Here is a 20,438-nt window from a genome sequence, read left to right as displayed (position 1 = left end):
TTTATATGGGTAGAGAGGCTAATAATGTGGCCCATTGTTTTGCAAAAGAGGCATCTAGTAAGGTTGTTGATTTAGTTTGGTTTGAGGATATACCTCATTGTATTTTGCATGCACTACTTAGGGACAGTTCTTGTCCCTAGATCCTTTTTTGAGGATCAGTTGTTTTCTATCAATGAAGAAGTTCCAACATTGTTCAAAAAAAAAAAAGAATGAAAATAAGTATGAAGAAAAAAAATAGCAAGAAGAAAACCATGATTTTGATTATCAAAGCATAAAATAGAAAACTAGCAGGAATTTTTTTTTTATTGTCGATGTGATACCTATTATATTTCAATCCTATATAATTATGAACATTCGAAAAAGCAAATGAATGAAAAAAAATAAATTCTCATAAACTTTCAAATGAAGAATTGTTCAACCAAAAATTTCACAAACAAAATGGAATAGATTTCAACCAAGAATATAAAATACTAAAGAAACACATTTCTCCACAAAATAGTCCTACTTGTATCATTAATTGAGAGAGAGAGAGAGAGAGAGAGAGAGAGAAAAAAAGATATTAAAAATAGACCGATTCAATTTTATTTAAAAGTCATGTTTGGTATTTAAAAGACTGGTTTTATCACTAAAAAGTATGAGTTCATACTACGTGTCACCATTCTATGCCTATTATTGTCACGTGTCAATTAATAGGGCACTTATTATAAATTGATGTGATAGATTTTTTTTTTTTTTAACAGGAATTGTATTCTATCATTGATATTGCAAAAAGCCTATAGGCTTACAACTTGAAAATAAAGAACAAGACCCCCCATTCTCTAAACCAGAAGGATCTGACTTAGTAAAACAGTTGCCTAAGCAGAAATACAAATTTTACAAGAATGACATTTGAGCCTCTCTTACATTAACGCTCACTCTCTAAAGAAAAGAGACCTGATCTAGCAATTAGCGAACAAATATTCCCATAAAATTTGAACCGAACACAAGCAAACTGTGATCAGAGAAACAAGAGAAAAAACACAAGACCACTTAAGCAAAAACCACCCAAAACAAGCTGTCGGCAGTGAAGGAAAGGGGCCAAGATGCCGGACGGCGGCGAGTGAAGGACATGCGCCAACACCGGTGCCACCCAGACGGAGGTCCGACGCCATATAACCGGTTGACACAGCACGGCCTGAAAAAGGCGAATTGTAGCCCACACGTGCACCAAACAGCAGAGAGCTCCCAAGCGCGTGGGCACCACGCGTTGATCTCCAATGACCGACACGACCGAATCTTGCGGCGGCAAGGGCGGAAGACGACAGAGAACGCGGCTGGGGGGCGCGTGTCAGTCAGAAGTCAGCAAGGAAGTATAGATCTAGCTTCCAAATTCAAAGAAAAAAGGGAAAAATAAACGTGCCAAAAATCATCCTGCCGATGACACATTGGCTCGGCCACTCCCCCAAAGAATACATCTTGAAATGAACAATCCTGTCAAACGAAAGAAAAAACAAAGAAAAACAAATAAACAAGACACCATAGCCCAAAAAGGCTAGGGGAAGATCAGCCTCTACCGGATCTAGCAGGGGGAAACAAAAGCTCCACAACTCTAGAGGTTGGGAGAAAACAAACCCATTGAACCAAAAAACACCCTGACTCACAAGGAGTCAAAAGGAAATCACTACCGAGAGAGGGAGGCGCCTTCCCTTCCTGGTGAAAAACACGCTCACAGGGGAGGGGCTCTAGAAGAGAGAGGAGAGAAGTCTAAGGGTCAATATTTTGATAGATTATGTGATAATAGTGATGGAGTCAATATTTTGATTCCCTAGAATCAAGAATATAAACAAAAGTTAAAAATAATAATAATAATAAATTAATAAAAGAATTTTAAAAAATATAACTAACTAAAATAAATAAACAATTCAACAGTATCATATTTTATAATTTTTCTTACTATATTATCATATTTTATGTGATTTGTCATTTATATTTTGTACTGACAAATTTAATTTCTTTGTATATTTTAAATAAATTTTCACTCATCTTAGAAAATTTATAGCGAGCTATAATATGGGAATTTTCTTGTATAATTTTATTATTTTAAAAGAAATTTGAAAAATAAAAATAGATAAGAAAACTTTACATTTTTTTTTTATTATTTATTTTTTTGCAAAGAAAGATAAATTTGAAGAAAATTAAGCTATGTATTTTTTCCTTAAGCCTTGTTTGGTTTGCGGAATGGGTATTCCATTAGGAAAAAGAATAGTTATTATTGGGAATGAGAAAGAGCGGAATAGAATAATTATTCTAATTCCTTAGTTTGGTGACAACACATATACCACAATTGGAATTGATCCAAAATTACTAAAAAAACCCACATAATTTTTTATTTTTTATTTAAAAAAAAAAAAAAAACTCAAATCTTAAAAATAAAGAAATAAATATTGGACCTTAGATTTGTGGGTGACAGATCTGATCTAAATTCTTGTTTTTTTTTTTTAAAAAAAAAAAAAAAGAAATTTTTTTTATTTTTATTTATTATTATTATTATTATTATTACTTTTAAGTTTAGTTTAGAAAAATTAAAGATTTTTTTGTTTTTTTAAATGTTGTCCATTCTCTAAGGAATAGTTATTCCTTTAAAAAATAAGAGGAATCTTATTGAAATAGTTATTCCCATGGAATAGCTATTCCAAGGAATAAAGTCCCTACCAAATAAAGGAATAGTTATTCCATTCCAATGACTTATTCTGCAAACTAAACGAGGCCTTATTGTTTTCATCTTTCTTGTTATTGAAAAGGAAACCAGCAATAACCTTTATCACATAGAATTTGAAATTTTTCGTTATTGAAATTCTTAAAGGGAAGAGCATTTTCCAAAGAATGGGAAGGCTTAATTATATTTACAGATATCAAAAGATAGCAGTGGAAGGATTACCCTTCCTTAATTGCTTTACAATAGCATAGAATCTACGGATTAAGTAGAATCAATTTATCCTTTCGGATCAAAAGCGAGGATTATCTTCTTTGTAACCCTTTCTTTATTCAATATTTTTTTAAAAAAACAAAAAAAAGTAAAATCAACTTTGTAAACAAATTTTAGGGAAAAATCATAATTTTCATCTAATTTGAATTTAGCCCATAAGTTTTTAATTTCAATATAAAGTCTTTAAGTTTTACATATATTTCAAATAGGTCATTCTACCACTTTACCGTCAAAGTTAACCGTTTGCTATATACCTTGGGTGTCTCATTTAACATTTCAATATCTACATTAGCCTCTAATATTAGTGCCATGTCAGCATAAGCCAATGTAAATTAATTCCTTGTAAGCAAGCACCACGTTATATATTAATAAAAACAAAGAAGTGTTTAGCTTTCCCTAATTGTAGATTATGGCCTCCACTACACCATTGCTGAGTGACGAGTACGCAGTGCCTTTCAGTTAAGCTTAAACTTAAGCCAATAATTGTGAACCTGCATCTTCTCGCATTCACATTGATATATATACTGCTTCCCTACAAGATGATAACATTATAGAAAATATCACTTTTAGCATTTGTCATTGGAGGGTATATCTATTTACATATTCCAAGCATTATTAAATTTTATTTTTTTGGTAAATTCCAAGCAGTATAATGTTCCAATCCCCTCATTCCTTCTGGGTTTTGGGGAAGCTTCAACCAGCTGCAGATGAAACGAAAAGAACCGTATAATTACTTTGACTGCGCGTAGCTTGCCAAAAGAACAAAAAGACAACCAATTTTTCTTGAGACGCTTTGTATTTGGATGGAAATTGCATAAATTTTTCGACTCTGCTCTTTCTAACTGCTATGTGCAAGACGACGCATTGACAAACAAAAATAAAAGTTATTCAATATGAATATTATGTTTGCATAGGAAGAATTGCATGATGTTGCATGAGAGCAGAACCACTCCTGTTTTGTAGAGCTGGAATTGAAGGGAGAAATCACTTGTTCTTTGAATGTGGTTTCTGCAGAAGAGTGTGGTTGATAAATTTGAGGAAGTGTACTTCTCTATGAATGGGATGGCATTGTTGAGGATCGGAGGAGTTAAATACTGGAATAGAAAAGGTTTGCAAGCTGTCCTGTATCGCCTGGTTTTAAGTGCTTCTGTTTATAATCTTTGACACTATTACTGAGGAGCAACTCGCCCGGCAAATTTGCTGGGATGTTGGAATGAGAATCATGGATATCTGAGAAGCAAGGAAAATGAAAATATCTGCAGGAGGAGTCTGCTAGAGTATATTTCGGTGATTTTAGGAGTTAGCTTCTCTGATTTGGCAGTTCTTGCCTTTTGCTGGTGAAGGATGCCAATCTTCTGGTAGTAGCTTGAAGCAGAGCTTGCTGGATCTAGTGATGCTCTGTTTTGATGTTGCTGAAAATGTAGAGTTTTGCTGTTGCAGAGTTGTTCAGTTTGCAGTTGTTCTGCTTAGACTTGGTTGACATTGTAATATTGGGTTGGGAAGTAAAGGGTTAGCTCTTTGATTTGAGCTGTTGTATAGGAGAGTTGCAGATTGCAATTTGATCTAGCTAATAGCTAGTGTGTTGTTCATTGAGGTTTCTTCAATAGAAATGCTTATGCTTTTTTTTTTTTTTTAAAAAAAAAAAAAACACTCCTGTTTTCCAGAAAGAGAAGAGAAAAATGAAAAACTTCACTGATTGTCAAACACAACCTTATAGTATTACATCCGAGTAATCTTAACTCCCATGATGCTGAGATTCTCAACCAACTCTTATCTTTCTTTCTTTTTTGCATATATTAGTTGAGACTGTTGTCAGGATTCTAGAATAGTAGTGGGATAAAAACGTGGTAGATATATACCATTTCTGATTATATATACATATAATGCAGCCTTAGCTCACTTGGCTTTGTTAGAACATGCTTTAACTCCATCAGACTCGTCCCCAGATCTCCTGCGGTAATCACCCCCATGTTCGTGCTCCTCGTACCTGTGCTTGACAGATTGAAGATCTGAGTCACCTAAAGTAGCCTCCTCCGCGGCATGATACACCTTTTCAGCGGTCTGACTAGCCACGCCCTGCTGGGCCTGCCGGAGCTTCTCCTCAGCCATCTTTTTAAACTCTTCAGCCGTCGAAGGCGCTCTCTCTTCTATAAATTCATGGGCATCGCCGTTTTCCTTGCTTGCTTGGCTGTAACTCTGAAAACATCAGACCAAAATACACCTGAGAATTAATTATGATCGATCGATCTGTGTCATTCCTTGACCAAAACAAATCCTTTTATCAACCTGGGAGAATATACATACATACATACCTTGATGGACTTGTACGCAGATGCTGTTATGGGCTTGGTCAGGGAAGGTCGAGAGGAGATATTGCTGAGGGGGAAGAGACGGCCACCCATATTGGATTATGGATACAAGAGGTGAAGACTCGGAGACCTGAAGAGTTTCGGTTTCCCTATAATAACATTATTGGGGGAGAGATGATGCAGTAGTACTATACGTGTCTTATGACTAGGATTTCACTAGCTAGGAACGTACGTGGCTCTGCATAGATTTGCCATTTCATCGTAGATGTGCATGCAAGGGTTCTACGTTATCTTTTTAGGGGATAGAATATAATTACCCTTTTTTTGAGTCTCTTGAAAGCTTGGAAGAGGTATAAAAGTGCCACAATCAACCAATAAAATTATAGGACCAGTTGACTCACTTTAGGTGAACCTGTAAAAATTGCAGCATGAGTACGTCAAAGTTGTGTCCTTTGGAAAAAGAAAGAGACCCGCCCTTTCACTGCTTCCAAGAATACCAAAAAAGAAAATTAAAACAATACTAAAGTCCAAAGACTACAGAGGCTGCAACAGAGATGTATTCGAAGAATCGAAGTTAAAAAAGTGGAGTTAGAAAGTGACATTTCTCAATAAGCATCTCTGAGCAACACGAACCAAAAATCTATGTTCTCTCTCCTCCCGTGATAAGCTCTATGCAACAAACGTCATTGGCGGAGGGAAGCTCAAAGCTTCTCTCCCCTTCTCTTCTCTTCTTCTTCTTCTTCTTTTTTTTTTTTTTTTTTTTTTTTTTTTTCTTTTTCTTTTAATCTTATATCCCTCTATTTTTTTCTATGCTAACCCTCCTTTTGAGACCCTATCCAGCTAAAGTTTTCTCTAGCCTTATTTACCTATTTGGACCCTTTCAAAGTTCTTATTTACACTTTTGAAAGCTTTGTTTATCTTTTCTTTCTTACCATCATTGGTTATCTCCCTCCTTCACCGTGTCTCTAATTAACTAGATTTGTCAAGGATTTTGGATCGAATTTTTTGAAGTTGGATATACTTTCCTCCGCCAATTCTTGCTTGACACACGCGATACCACTGTGTTTCCTGTCGTCTTCCACCTCTGCCAACACTAGCCATGCCTCCTTTGAACCTCCTATCACCGGAACGTGGCTTGCACGCGCCGTCTCGTGGATCACTATCCACAGCACATGCTGCCTCTTGTTTCCTCCTTTCCACTGGTCACCGTCGCCACTCTCCTCCCTATTTCGCCACGACAGATGTCGATGTTTTGCTCATTATTTTTATTTGTTTTCTGTAGTTTTTTATTATTATTATTTTTTCAGTCTGTTAAAGTTATACTCACCTTAGGTTTCATTTTAACCTCTATCAATATCTTCTCTACTGTAGTGGTTCACCTTTGGGTGTGCAGCAAGGGCGGAGCCAGCTTTTAGACTTTGGGGGGGGCCAAATTGAAAAAAAAAATTGGGGGGGCCAAAACTAAAATTAAAAAAAAAAAAATTAGGGGTAAAATTTATTAATTTTTATTTATTTTTGGGAAAAGTTTGGGGCTTGGGGGGGTCATGGACCCCCCAAGGCTCTACCTAGGTACGCCCCTGGGTGTGCTATTGCAATTGTTTCTTTGCTCGGCTACAATTTTGGTTTTTGGACCTTTCGAGGTATGGGGCCCTTCTTATGCTTTTTGGATGTGCCATTCGTTGTATATCTTACTAAATCACCTTTAGTGGGAACCACTTTTCTTAATCTTTGTACTAAGGATATATATTCAAGGCCGAATCATTTATTTGTTGCATTTCCTTTTATTTTTTGTTTACTTACATTGATGTGGTTATTTTGAAGTTCTTTGTTGGGTTTCACAACCCTATATTTTTCTTTGTTGTAATTTAATTGTACTACTTATTATCTTAAAAAAAAAAAAAAAAAAAAAAAAGGTCCAAAGACTAGGCATAGGAAAATAGGATTAAATTTAAGCAAGCAACCATCTTATAAATTCAGACACTTCACTTACCTCCTAAATTATCAAATATTTTTTAAACTTTAAAAATTTACAATATAAAGTTCTTTTGTTTAACCCATTTCAATTACATTTTCCCTTAAAATTTTCAGTTAAATAATTCTAATGAGAAAACAAAAATTACCAAAATATTTCTTTTAGAAAAAAAAAAAGAAAAGAAATGAAATCAAACAAAAATAAGAAGTGAAAAAGAAAATTAAAAAATGAGAAACATGGTTGTGGGTCGTCTTTTTTTTTTTTTTTTTTAATTAAGCTTTTTATTATTATTTTAAACTAAGGGGAAAGTTGATCTATAAAGTGTTAAGTATTTTTTTTTAGTGAGATAGTGTTTTTCAAATTGGATTGTAGCTTGATGAAAGTTTCTTCAATTCGGTCTATAAAATACCCTTCTGACCCTACATTTCCTTTCTTTTCTCCCCCCACATGATCACATCTGAGCTTGGACGTTCAACTGCAATCTTGCTCAGCAATTCGAACCTTTTTTGGTGCTCCTGGTCCCCTTCTTCTTTGGTCCCGTTTTCCTTTGCGTATTTTTCCAGCGGTTGAAAGGAATATTTAAATTCCTTCTCTAAATTTGTCATGTCGTTTACATAATTTTTTTAATAAAAATTATTATTATTATTCACATACCGGCTTAGCGGTGGTTTGAAAAATTTCCGACGCGGAACAAGAATGTGCTCTCTTGGAAAACGTCTAAAGCTTATAGAGAGAGAGTTTAGTGAGAGATAATTTCGCCGGACGCCTCCCCCTTTCGGTGCTGGTTTTTTTCCTAGCCTTCTTGGGTTAGGGTGGCAAGTTCCCCCTGGCTTGTGTCCGGTAGTAGCTGTTTTCTCTCCCAATCATTAGTGTTGTGGAGCTTTTAATTTGGTCCTCTCGGAACTAGATCCGGTGAAGATGGTTTTTTCTTTGTTTTGTTGTTGTGTGTTGGTGCAAACAAGAGATCTTTTGGTTCAGGTCTGCAAAGAACAGTGGGTGTTGGTGGTTTTCGGCGGAGATGTTGTCAAAAAGCTAGATTTACAAGATTCGGCTGGAATTTCTTCGACAAGGACCTTCCTGTTGCGATTGCCGGCCTTCTCCAATCATGGTGGTCACTCGACATGTCCACGTGGTTTGCTCTTGTTTGGCGCGTGACCAGCACACGCTGGGGGGTTTTCTCTCCCTGGCCTTGCGTGTGTGGGTCACCGTTTGTTTCTCTGGTCTCGAATAGTGACGATTTGGACTCCTGAAGGTCATCCGATGTAAGGGGGTTCCCGGAGAATGCATATGCTATACAAGCATCGGCTCCAAAGACGATTTTTTCATTGCTTGTTTTCGGGAGTTTTCTGTTTGTATTTAGTTGTATATTCTTGTCTTTGGTCACAGTCTACCGTATGATAGTTGCTTCAAGTCAAGTTTTTTTTCTGGTTTGGTGGGTAGAGTTTCTTTATCTCTAGTCACTACGACAGCCTTCAACAATGTTCTTCGCCTTCGGGCAGTGTTGTTTCACCTTCTGGCTTTATTGTTTGACTTCTGTACTTTGTATTTATTTTGGCCTTTTGGTCAAATGTAACTCTTTTGGGATCCTTTTCAATAATGAAGAAAATACTGCTTCAAAAAAAAAAAAAAAAAAAAAAAAAAAAAAAAGATTGTTTTGGTCCGTCCTCCAAGAAGTAGCTTAATTGACTGGAGAACACACCTCAAAGGTAACTAATTCGAATCAAGGTATGCTAGGTATCTCAAATTTATTTATCAAAAGTTGGTTTTCAAATGATGTGTCACAATCTCATATAATTTATCATTTTGAAAAATGTCTCACAATCTCATGAGATTATGACACATCATTTGAGAACCAACTTTTAAAAAAAAAAAAAAAATTGGAATGTCTAGTATTCCTCATTCGAATCCCCCTTTCTCCCTCTTGTTTGGAGATGTAACCAAAAAAAAAAAAAAAACAAAAAAAAAACAAAACAAAAAAGAATAGACTGTTCTGGTCCAAGTCTGCTTAATTAGGGTTTATCCGATTCTTCACATAACTCTTACTTCAATTCCCACTCACAGGCTCACAGCTGAGCTACCCATCGAATCCAACCCAATGGAGTCTAACGGCCGAGACGCCTCTCGGATCCTCCACGAGCTCCAGTCTCTCAGAGCCGCAAAAGCCGATATAGACCGTCGAATTTCAGGTCTCGAAGCCGAGCTCCAACACGCAACCCTGCAAAACGGTGTCGTCCCCAACGGCTCTTCCCCTCCGATCTCCACCGCCGTCGATTCCGTCCTCAGCGACCATCACGATCACAATCTCACCCCCGAAATGATCCACCGCTACAGCCGGCACCTCTTGCTCCCGTCTTTCGGGGTCCAAGCCCAGTCGAACCTCCTAAAGTCCTCGGTTCTGGTCGTCGGAGCCGGAGGCCTGGGCTCTCCGGCCCTGCTCTACCTCGCGGCCTGCGGCGTTGGCCGCTTGGGCATCGTGGACCACGACGTCGTTGAGCTGAACAACATGCACCGCCAGATTATCCACACCGAAGCCTTCATCGGCCGGCCCAAAGTCAAATCCGCCGCCGCCGCTTGTCGGTCTGTCAACTCCACCGTTCAAATTGTGGAACACCAAGAAGCTTTACGCACTTCCAATGCCTTGGAAATTTTCAGCAAGTATCCTTCATCGTAATCGTAAATTACATATACAATGTTTCTTTTCTTTTGTTAAATTACTGTTTGAAATGTTATGCTTTCCGTGACTGGTAATATTTGCAAAGATACGATGTAATAGTGGACGCCACCGACAATGCTCCTAGCCGTTACATGATCAGTGATTGCTGTGTGGTGTTAGGGAAGGTACGCATAGGAATACTACGCTTTCATGATATATATATCTATGGTAACGGTTGTGTTGGTAGGGAAGTAAGGTTTGAGCCCGTATTTTTTTTTCTCTATTTGAGCATTAATTGCTTCGTTATTTATGCTTGCAGCCTCTTGTATCTGGTGCTGCTCTGGGATTAGAAGGGCAGGTATGCTGTGCAGCAATTTTTATTAATTTTTTTTCTCTCTCTCTCAAATAAGTCGTAGAGTTCTGTACTAGGTGGTGCTGTAGATTTAAATTCCGGGCAGGAATCATAACCGTTAAACTTCATTGTATAGCTGACAGTTTACAATCACAATGATGGTCCATGCTATCGATGCCTATTTCCAACTCCACCTCCTACAACAGCATGTCAAAGATGTGCCGACAGTGGTGTCCTAGGAGTAGGTAAGTCAATGGTTTGTTGTATTCTACCAAGCAACTTTCATAATAATAGTCTACAATGTATTTACAATATCATCAAAATTTGAGTTTTTAGTGGAACTATATTTTTTACGTGCCCTGTCCTAAATGCAGAAAGACTTGCAGTGTAAAACTTTCTTTGATGCAAGTAAGGATTGAAATTAGATTTATCAGCTTGATTCCTTCACATAGGGCATTGCTGTAACCAGGAAAGAATTGAAAACACAGGAATAGGGAAAGGGAAAATAAAGAATTGAACTTTGGAATGTGCAGTAATGCGCGAGTTTTTTAACATAAGAGGAACTATTGTAGCATTAAAAGTCTCTATCCTCTTCATTTGATACTTAATTCTAGTCCAATCTTTTATTTTTTTTTTATTTCCCGGTATTTGAACTGCTCACTGTTGCTTAAATTCATTTTACTTATTTTCAGTTCCTGGTATCATTGGCTGTCTCCAAGCTCTTGAGGCTATTAAAATTGCAAGTGCGGTTGGTGAACCACTCTCAGGGCGGATGCTTCTGTTTGACGCATTAGCAGCACGAATACGTATTGTATGTTTCAAGCTCTGCACCTTTAAAAGTTCCTTCCAGTATTGAAATTCATTTGGGTGGGGTTTTCAGGTAGAACTAAATGTTGTGTTACAGGATGCAGTGTTCTTAAGACAAAATCTTTAATATGGAGGCTGAGCCTGAATCTTATATTAACATAGATGGAAAAAGTATTCACCTAAAAGTGATTTTAATTGATGGAAAGCAATAGAAAATTGTAGACCTAACTAAACATGTATTAAACACTTGAATCAAAGGTTAGGGCTTGTTTATTGACTCCATTCAACAGAAGGCAAAATCAAGTTGTAGGTAGTTCTGTTTGCGCTGCTTCTTGCTTCACTGCCTCTATTTCCGGGCCACCACCCCATAATATTACTATCTCCGTACTGTAAAGTTTACCATGATTTCTATCTTTCACGGTTAGACCGCCTCACTTGGATGACATTGACTTGTTAAGAAAGTGCACATTTACTTTTATTTTCTTCTGCTTTGTGGTTGTGCAATGCGTCTTGATGTGATGTTCTCTTATTGTCTCAATTATTTATATTAGAGTTTAGCAGTGGCATGCATTTGCAACCTGGCACACTATAGTGTCTTCTTGATATCATCATCAGGTGTTATGATATTATGAAGACATTTCTTTAGAATCGCTATTATTAAAGTGAGAGTTACTTTTATACTATGGCAGTTGATATAGGTTTTTCCCCTTTTAAGTGGGTTCAGTTTGCACTTACATGATATAATCCTTGATGGTTAATTAACTTTGTGGTTTCTTGTATGCGTGTTAATTGATATTGGACATTTTGTGTTTATGTTTTAAGCTCTGGTATTTTATATATTTGTATTCATAGTTCGCTTATATTGCAGGTAAAGATTAGAGGAAGGTCATTACAGTGTGAAGTTTGTGGAGAAAATTCGACCTTCACCCCACAGCAATTTCGAGAGTTCGATTATGAGAAGTTTACTCAGTCTCCACTGTCTCCGGTAGTTACATTTTCTGTCTCTTGTTTCTTTAGTAGACCTGACTAGGCATCTTACATATTTAGTTTGAACTTTATGGAGCTTTACTGAACCAAAGTTTATCATTGCCCAAGATGTGGATACTCTGCTAAATGTATTTGCAGTTAAATTCACCTATGCATAGGGCATTATAATTGCTATTGGATTCCTCTCTCTCTCTCTCTCTCTTCATTTGATAAGAGAAGTGATATTTGAAACTTGATGCAGTCACCTTTGAAGTTAAACCTGCTTCAGGCAGATTCCAGAATAAGCAGTAAAGACTACCATGATAGGGTTGCTAATGGGGAGGCACATGTATTGGTGGATGTCCGGCCAGCACACCACTTCAAGATTGTTTCTCTTCCCAAGTCCTTGAACATCCCTCTCCCAAGTTTGGAGGCTAGGTTGCCTGAAATTTCTTCAGCTTTAAAGGAAGAGGAAGAGCGCAAGGGCGCAGCAGGTTCTGATTTGAGTGCTCAACTATATGTAATTTGCAGAAGGGGTAATGATTCTCAGAGGGCTGTTCAGTCTCTGCACAAGATGGGTTTCACTTCTGCCAGGGATATTGTTGGCGGTCTCGAGTCCTGGGCCCAGGATGTGGATCCCAACTTCCCCACCTATTAGCGGGCATGTTTGCGATGGGACGTTTGAGCTTCAGGTTACTGTCAGTTTCACACAAACAAACAAAAAGGTTGCCAGTCCAACCCGCGCCCAAAAGGATTGATTAGGTTGTATAAAGTGATCTCCTGAAGCACATTCTTCATTTGCAAATGTAAAAGTAATTTCAGTGAAGCTGGTTTCCTTTTAAACTGTGTGAGACGTTGGTGCATATGGTTAGAATTTTACTGGAAATTTTTTTCCCTTTTTTTATATTTTTATTTTCTCTTCTCGGGAGATAAGCAGATGAAAACAAAAATAAAATGTCCCCTGCATCGTTCATTCAGGTCGTCTAAAAGAATTTCCCAGAAACATTAAACCTATAGCTTAGCAGCAATGTACAGGTAAGGTTGACAATTTTTATAATGATTTGTGAATTTGATACAAGTTCAATACAAAATTAGTAGAATAGGGTTGAGTAATCTGAATTATTTAATTAAATAAGTTAAGTTAGAACTGATTTACATAATTTTATATCTATGTTGACACAATCCGAATCTAACATTGACATATAAGGTTTGTAATTTTTAACATGATTTGTAAATTCGACAAAATTAGCAAATTAGAGTAAAAAAATCTGATCAATTTAATTAAATAAGTTGAGTTAAAAAGTTAACCTACTTATTCTCATATTTTAATACGACCCGAACTTGGTTAGGGAATACAAATTGTATCCCTACAAACGGGTAAGTAAAGCTATGGGACTGAGACAAACAGGAACCACGTGGCTCTTGTTATAGGGCACGAGATTGAAGCATGCTTGGAACAAGATTTCAAATTTTGACACATCGATAGGTAGTAACGTAGAGGTCCTACAGAAGAAATTGTCAATAATTCTCGAAGCACATGGATGCCCATGCAAGATTTTTTCTCAAAACCTAATAGTCAAACCTTAATTCAGATCTCGCACATCATTCAAACTCGATCCATTCTCGCAGTTTCAATTATCATAACTTTTCCAAACATGATTGAACTAAGCAAAACAAGCTTTTATGTCAAAATTTGAGTGTGAAGATGAAGGCATCTTCTTCAGTCTTCACCACCCAACAAGCAAGAGTTTCAAAAGAGCCATCCGAATATAGAGACCATTCTTTGCTTGCCTAAAATAAGCAGCCCTTGGATCCCTATCAACATCCACAGTAATCTGCACAAATTCATGAAAACAAATAAATAAAGCACTAAATCCATCAGAAGAACTTAATGTTGAAGCTCATAAAGAACATGCCGAAGTCACATGCTTACCTCATCAAGCCTGGGGAGAGGATGCATGACCACAGCATGCTTCTGCATAATATCCAAGACATCCCGATCCACAATAAACTTGCCTCGAGCTGCTTCATAAAGGTCAATTCTCTCTCCAAACCTTTCTTTCTGAATACGAGTTTGATACACTACATCACACTTGGAAGCCACTTCCATCAAATCAGCACTTTCTTCCCATTCCACTCCCTTAGATGTCAAATAGTCTTTAATATCATCCTGAAAAATGAGATGTAAATATTGAGAGAACAAAGCCCCAGATTTTCTCTAATTTTGCCAACTTAATTTGCCTAAATCAACAAAACGTGAGACTTCATTTAAGTTCATATTATGAACACAGAAGGCCAATAGGTGAATTCAAGTTACAATTAGATCGGTACTTACCTTCATTTTTACCACATCGGGAGAGACAAAGTAGATCTTCACATCTTGGTACTTGGTTAGCAAGTAAGCAAGGGAGCGGACAGTCCTTCCATTGGCAAGATCACCCACTAGCCCAACTTTGATGCCATCCAGTTTTCCTACCTCTCTTTCAATGGTATAGACATCCAAGAGAGCCTGTATTGTATACAAACGCAGGAACAGATCTTTGAACTAAACTTTTTGTTAAGCTTACTACCAGCAATTAAAATTTGAGAAAACCATCAATGATCATCGAATGCAGATTCAGAACACCAGTCCGCTTCCAGATTAGCATGGAGAAAAAAAACAATCAAGAATCACACCATGACAGAACAACATGGTTACTATAATGGTGTATGAAGATACTTGCAGATGAACACCCCAACCCATGTTTTGCAGCAGGCCTTGAATATAAGATGTGATCAGATGCTGCTTAACACCCACATCATAGATTTAATAGAGGACTAAATAAATAATAGACTAGCAAGCAGTTCATAAGATATGTTTGCTTGTTTTTTATATCAGAGAACCAAGTTGTTCATCCTTCAGTGTAGAACTTGAGTTTTCAACTGTCCATATGGTATGAGTCTTGTACAACTAAGTTGAAACAGATAGACGTGCATTGATCTGGTCAACCATTTCCACGTTTTTTTTCATGCTTGTAACAGCATTGGAATGGATCCTTATGTATGACTCAAAGATATTGCAAATATGAAGCTTGCTTATATAATTAATCACTTTGTAAATTATGACAATTCTTCATTAGTGATATCCTGTGTTGTATAACTAGTTCTGGACAAAAACAAATTGATACGCCCCTGTATTGCAGTCTGCAGAAGATACTAGGTAGCATATTAGACAATGCTCATCGAACAGACAAACATTCAGTGAACACTACATTTTTTTTTCCAGCTCTATCCTTCTTACGCACTTGATATTTATTTTCTCCAAACATGATCCGGTTATAGGCTGTTCTAAGGGATTATGACAGACTGTCAAACAAAAAGTAAAATATCAAATTAAGAACGCTTTGTGCATACCTGTGAAGGATGCTGCCCAGGACCATCCCCGGCATTAATAACAGGAATGCTAGCCGTGGCTGCCGCTCTTCTGGCAGCACCACTTTCAAAGTGCCGCATAACAATTATATCTGAGTAACCCTCAACAGTTCTTATAGTATCTGCAAATCAAGCTCCTAAATCACTATCAAATAGCAGTAACCCACTACTAGGAACCTGATTAAGCACACAAAAAAGACTTTTACCTTCAAGTGTTTCTCCTTTAGCTGCGGATGAAAACTCCCGTGCATTTTCCGTTGTCAAAACTTCCCCACCTAACCTTTTCATGGCAGACTCAAATGAAAGCCTAGTTCTAGTGGAAGGCTCATAAAACAGAGTAGCCATAAGATAACCCTTAAGAATTTGGCTCCCAGGAGAATTCTTTTCAATCTTCTCCATCTCACGGGCAACTTCAAATATAGCACTGAGAGTATCCCTATCAAATTGCTGAGCTTCAATGATATCATCAAGTTGAAACTTCTTCCCTACTGAAAATGAAGGTGCATTTTCAACTTCAATTGCACGGCACTGGAATCTGTCCTTTGATGAGAATCTGTCAGTTTGTTCCCATCTTGATAATTTCCTGCTGGGTAATAGCCCCAAATGTGTCAGGTGCATTGACTTGGTGTTTCTTGATTGTTGGAAGGAAAGATTTGAAGGACTGCACTTAAACTCTTTGCAGCATTTTAATGTTTTGGGAGTAACCATACTCCCCTGTAACGAAGATGTAAAAAGCGAAGATGAAACAGCCATTGCACTTTATAGAATTGGTATGATGGGATCAAGTTGTGCCAAGCACTTTGGAACCCTTGAAGATGCAAACAACAATAATAAATTAGAACAGAGAAAAAAAATAAAAAGGTATATCATTGATTAAATGGTACATTTCCAATCAGGTATTTGCAATTACAAGACATTCATTAAATAAGTACGTAATCAAGACCCTGTCTTTAACATACAATCCTAATATTGAATCAGAAAAAGCAGAATCCAACTTATAGAAATCGACTTTTCTCCAATGGACACTTTTTTTTTTATGAATAAGTAGAACTATTATTAACAAATGAATCAACTGTACAGAGAAACCAACAAAACACCAAAACACATTACAAACTAACACTAACTCAGTATGTTAACATCAATATTCCATTTGTGACACAAGTTGATGTTTTCCAGAGTCTTCTTGAACTTCCCTTTCCCAGAAACCCGGAACCTCACCTCCCAGAAAATTAACTTCAATATCTGCTCTTCATTTCTAGGTTGACTTCCAAACTTTATCTCATTTCTTGTTCTCCAAAGACCGTATACAGTAGAGCTCAATATCAGTTTACATATTGACCCCATCAAGGACTTAGTCTTTCAAGTTCTACACCCTTCTTCTATCAAACCATCCCAACTAGTAGGAGGATTTAAGACATCACAACGTTGTAAACAGGTTTTCCAAATTCGGGAACTAAACCCACATGAAAAGAATAAGTGGTCACGACTCTCAGTTCCATTTCTGCATAAGACACAATTTGTATCCCCCTCATAACCCCAAGCCAGCAATCGATCGCCAGTGGTGAGCCTATTATTGACTGTTAACCAAAGGATAAATGCTTGTTTTGGAATAGCATGCTGATGCCAAACCAGCGGCCACCAGTTGACAATGGCCTTTTTCTGTCGAAGATAATTCCAAGTATCAGAGCAATCATAGGAACCAGAACGAGATATGGACCACACAGGCTTATCAATCTCACCAATAGGCACTTCAGGTAACCTACTCTGTATATCAACTAACATCTCAGATCGTGCAGGCTTCCAGCACCATACTCCATTTTTTAAAACAGAATCCAGTTTAGCGTCTAACCGACTATGAGAGTCATACACAACTCTATAGCCAAATCTATCAACCAAGCCTCCAAATGGGTGCCAATTATCAATCCACATATGCCAATGGACACTTTACATCGGCTAGTTGGTAAGAAAACATAGGAAAAGCAAAGAGACCAAAATTATGAATCTTAAAATTTTCAGTGTCAACGATGGGGGAAAACCCCATGAAAAGAAGCTTTACACTACAAAGATAAGGCTCAGAACTGTGTTTCCTGCTCTTTCCTCGTTTCTCAGCACCCAAATGAATTTTTGTTTGAACTAAGTGTCAGGCCATGGAAAATTTCCTCCAAGATATCAACTTCATAAGTCAACAGTATTTAAAACTGGGAAAAAAGATCCCACAAAAAGAAAAGATGCAGCGTAATTATCATGAAATCATCCACAAGAACAAAGCACATAGAAATCATAAAGCATATCCAACAGATTCTTAAGCTTAGCATCACTTGTTTATGATTACATCTAGGTCACATCAGAACCAATGGGCTGTCGCCATTTCGAATTAACTATCATAAGATTGAACAAAAACAGTGAAATAATGGCAAAACTTGTTTGTTCTGACTAGTTTAAAGTCTTAGTAATAAACCCTAAAGTTCAAAGTTTGATATTACTTTCCACTGAAACAGAGAAACTAATAAAAGCATAACCAATAACCCGCACAAAAAAAAAAAAAAAAAAAAAAAAGGACAAAAAGGCAAAGAGAAACACACAGCTTTTACTAGAAACTTCACCAGCTTTGCAGTATACTACCGCACATTAACGACTTACCTTGAGCATTCAATCAAAAGAAGAACTGGGCGAGAACAATGATACTAAATATAAAATCTTTTTCAACTACAACTTCTAAAAACTTAATTCCATATTGGTTAGAGAGGAAATGAATAAAACTACAGAAAAAAAAAAAAAAAAAAAGAAGCTCTTTTCTCAATAAATACAAGAAAAAGGGAAAAATCTAATCCTTCGGATTCTTTTTTATAATTATTATTTTGCTCGAGCAACTGAGTTTCTTTATCTCGTGCCCCGAACGGTGAAAAGCATACAAATTTTCTATCATTTTCTCAGCCACCAAACGAAGTGTTAGGAGATAGAAAATGAAAATTAATACAATATTTTATTTCGGATAATAAAAAATAATTAATATACTAAGAAAGAGAAACCCAACAGAAAACAGTCAAATATAAGGTACAGTGAATTAAGTTTGAATTGCCGTACAGGAAAAGGAGGCAAGACGACGACGGTGATACCTGGGAAAATCTTTTCTAAGAACTTTGTCTGTTTGCCGAGAAAATATAGAGCTCCGAGAAAAGATAGGGTTTTGAGTGAAATTTTAATACAATAAATAAAATTGAATAGAAAAAGATAAAAAATAGTTTTGGAAAACAAAAAGGGTGGAATAAGAGGATCTTTCAGGAGATTATGAAACTTTTTTTTGGCGGAAAAAAGTGAAACATTTAAAAATAAAAAGTTAAAAATAAAAAATTTGAAAAAAAATATAAAAAGTTGCGGTAATAAGAGCTCTAGTTTTGTAAGAGTTGGTTATTGTGAAGTTGTACAATGCGGTGATGAGCACGTAGTATCAGGAACACTGAGCAATGTGATAATGCCACGTTATGTCAAAAGCATATCCTCTTCAGTTTCTACTGTTTAAATGCGTGGGATCCTATGTCATCTTATATGTACTTAATGAATAGGGGGATGCTATACACTAGTAGGGATATATAAATAGGGCGGTTATTAATTGCTAATAACTACTAACAACCGTTATCTGAAAAACTGAAAATAACCGCAATAGGATAATCGGATACTCTAATTGCGGTTATTGATTATTGGGTTTTAAAAAACCGATTTTTATATATATATATATATATGTATAGATGAGCTCCAAACCCAACATTTAAATTTAAGGAACTAATCATCTTTAAGGTTTTTAATAACGAAGGTTTGGTACTTTTTTGAATTGTCATCGTATTTTAATTACAATACAATTGTCATTATATTTTATAATATTTGTTTGTTTGATTTTCTTTGCAATCATTTTATTTAATCTATAGACTTGATTATGAGCTCATTGAGATTAATGAATGGTGAATGGTAAATGAAATTATGCACGTCCACTAGTATTTACTATTTAGAATTGAATATTGAATGGTTGGATATTGGATTAAAAAAAAAATCAACAATATATGAATAACCGGTTTTTAATAACCGAATACCGGTTGCGGTTATTTAAATATGAATAACCGGGTACCCCGGTTCTAGTTGCGGTTGCAGTTAATACTTATGAGGAAATAACTGCAACCACAACCGGTTGTACACCCTTACTATACAGTATTCTTTCATCCTTCTAATATTTTTCCTTTTTTTTTAAATTAATTATTAAATTTGTAGGACACACAGCTTCACCTATGTTGATCCTACAAATTCAATGGTTTGTTTTTGAAAGATGAGGATAGAGAATAAGATAAGGATGAGAGAATACTAAATAGCATTTCTCTAATGAATAATGTCTATTTGTTTTAACAGTATTAAAATGTGCGGTTTAAAAAATAGATATTTTTAAATGTGATTTTTAAAAACATAGTTAAACGTTTGGTTAAATGACAGTTCAGCCTGTAAAATTGTGCATTTTAAAAACGCATCTCTTTACTTGCAGTTTGAAAGAATAGTTTTTCAACGATTTCAGCCCTAACCATATTTTTCAAACTCTCCTAAACAAGACATTTTATTTTATTTTGTTTAAAAATACACTTTTAACATGCAAAATTGCATTATCAAACTGACTCTTTATGAAATTATCATATTATAAGTGTTGGGCTATATTGGTATAGAATCTTTACAGGGATAGGAATGGCCAATAAAGACATTGTTTTTTATTATTATTATTATTATTATTATTTGTTCATTAGGATCTTTGAGATTTAGTAACAATTTCACGTAATCTCTAATATATTTGTTTTTTATTCGTCAGCTGTTATTGTTTTAAGAACGGTATTATTCTTGTTGAATCCAAAGATAATGATCGAAGCATTGTTTAATTATCAGAATCGATTAAATACTCAAATAATAATAAAAAAAAAAAAAAAATTAAGAGCACGAAACTAGTATCATTATTTAGAGAACTGGCGAAGGGA

At 36.1% G+C, this 20,438-nt stretch overlaps 4 protein-coding genes across 6 annotated transcripts; 1 reads left to right on the top strand and 3 right to left on the bottom strand.

Annotated features, from left to right (window-relative positions):
* Positions 1-4,636: 4,636 nt before the first annotated feature.
* LOC133875182 (uncharacterized) lies at positions 4,637-5,526 on the bottom strand. The gene is made up of 2 exons (XM_062313216.1): positions 5,278-5,526; positions 4,637-5,161 (listed from the first exon to the last, which is right to left on the bottom strand). The coding sequence occupies exons 1-2, from the start codon at positions 5,365-5,367 to the stop codon at positions 4,862-4,864; spliced, it is 390 nt and encodes a 129-aa protein (XP_062169200.1). The 5' UTR covers positions 5,368-5,526; the 3' UTR covers positions 4,637-4,861.
* Positions 5,527-9,262: 3,736 nt separating this feature from the next.
* Positions 9,263-13,001, top strand: LOC133875176 (adenylyltransferase and sulfurtransferase MOCS3). The gene is made up of 7 exons (XM_062313208.1): positions 9,263-9,901; positions 10,006-10,084; positions 10,219-10,257; positions 10,388-10,496; positions 10,944-11,062; positions 11,927-12,043; positions 12,287-13,001. Exons 1-7 carry the CDS (start codon positions 9,342-9,344, stop codon positions 12,680-12,682), a joined length of 1,419 nt encoding a protein of 472 aa, XP_062169192.1. The 5' UTR covers positions 9,263-9,341; the 3' UTR covers positions 12,683-13,001.
* A 545-nt stretch (positions 13,002-13,546) lies between these two features.
* LOC133875178 (aspartate carbamoyltransferase 1, chloroplastic) lies at positions 13,547-18,702 on the bottom strand. 3 transcript variants are annotated; one of them, XM_062313210.1, is made up of 6 exons: positions 18,552-18,702; positions 15,642-16,243; positions 15,418-15,557; positions 14,360-14,533; positions 13,958-14,194; positions 13,547-13,859 (listed from the first exon to the last, which is right to left on the bottom strand). In XM_062313210.1, the coding sequence occupies exons 2-6, from the start codon at positions 16,186-16,188 to the stop codon at positions 13,752-13,754; spliced, it is 1,206 nt and encodes a 401-aa protein (XP_062169194.1). In that variant the 5' UTR covers positions 16,189-16,243; positions 18,552-18,702; the 3' UTR covers positions 13,547-13,751. The 3 variants fall into 3 exon arrangements, with proteins under 3 accessions (XP_062169194.1, XP_062169195.1, XP_062169196.1); XM_062313211.1 differs by having other exon boundaries at positions 18,520-18,590; XM_062313212.1 differs by lacking the exon at positions 18,552-18,702 and adding an exon at positions 18,076-18,177.
* Positions 16,795-17,364, bottom strand: LOC133876327 (uncharacterized). The gene has a single exon (XM_062314600.1). The coding sequence runs from the start codon at positions 17,362-17,364 to the stop codon at positions 16,795-16,797; it is 570 nt and encodes a 189-aa protein (XP_062170584.1).
* Positions 18,703-20,438: the final 1,736 nt, after the last annotated feature.

This window comes from Alnus glutinosa, chromosome 8 (assembly GCF_958979055.1).
Source record: "Alnus glutinosa chromosome 8, dhAlnGlut1.1, whole genome shotgun sequence".
NCBI classification, from domain to species: Eukaryota; Viridiplantae; Streptophyta; class Magnoliopsida; order Fagales; family Betulaceae; genus Alnus; species Alnus glutinosa.
This window is presented reverse-complemented; position numbering and strand designations above follow the sequence as displayed.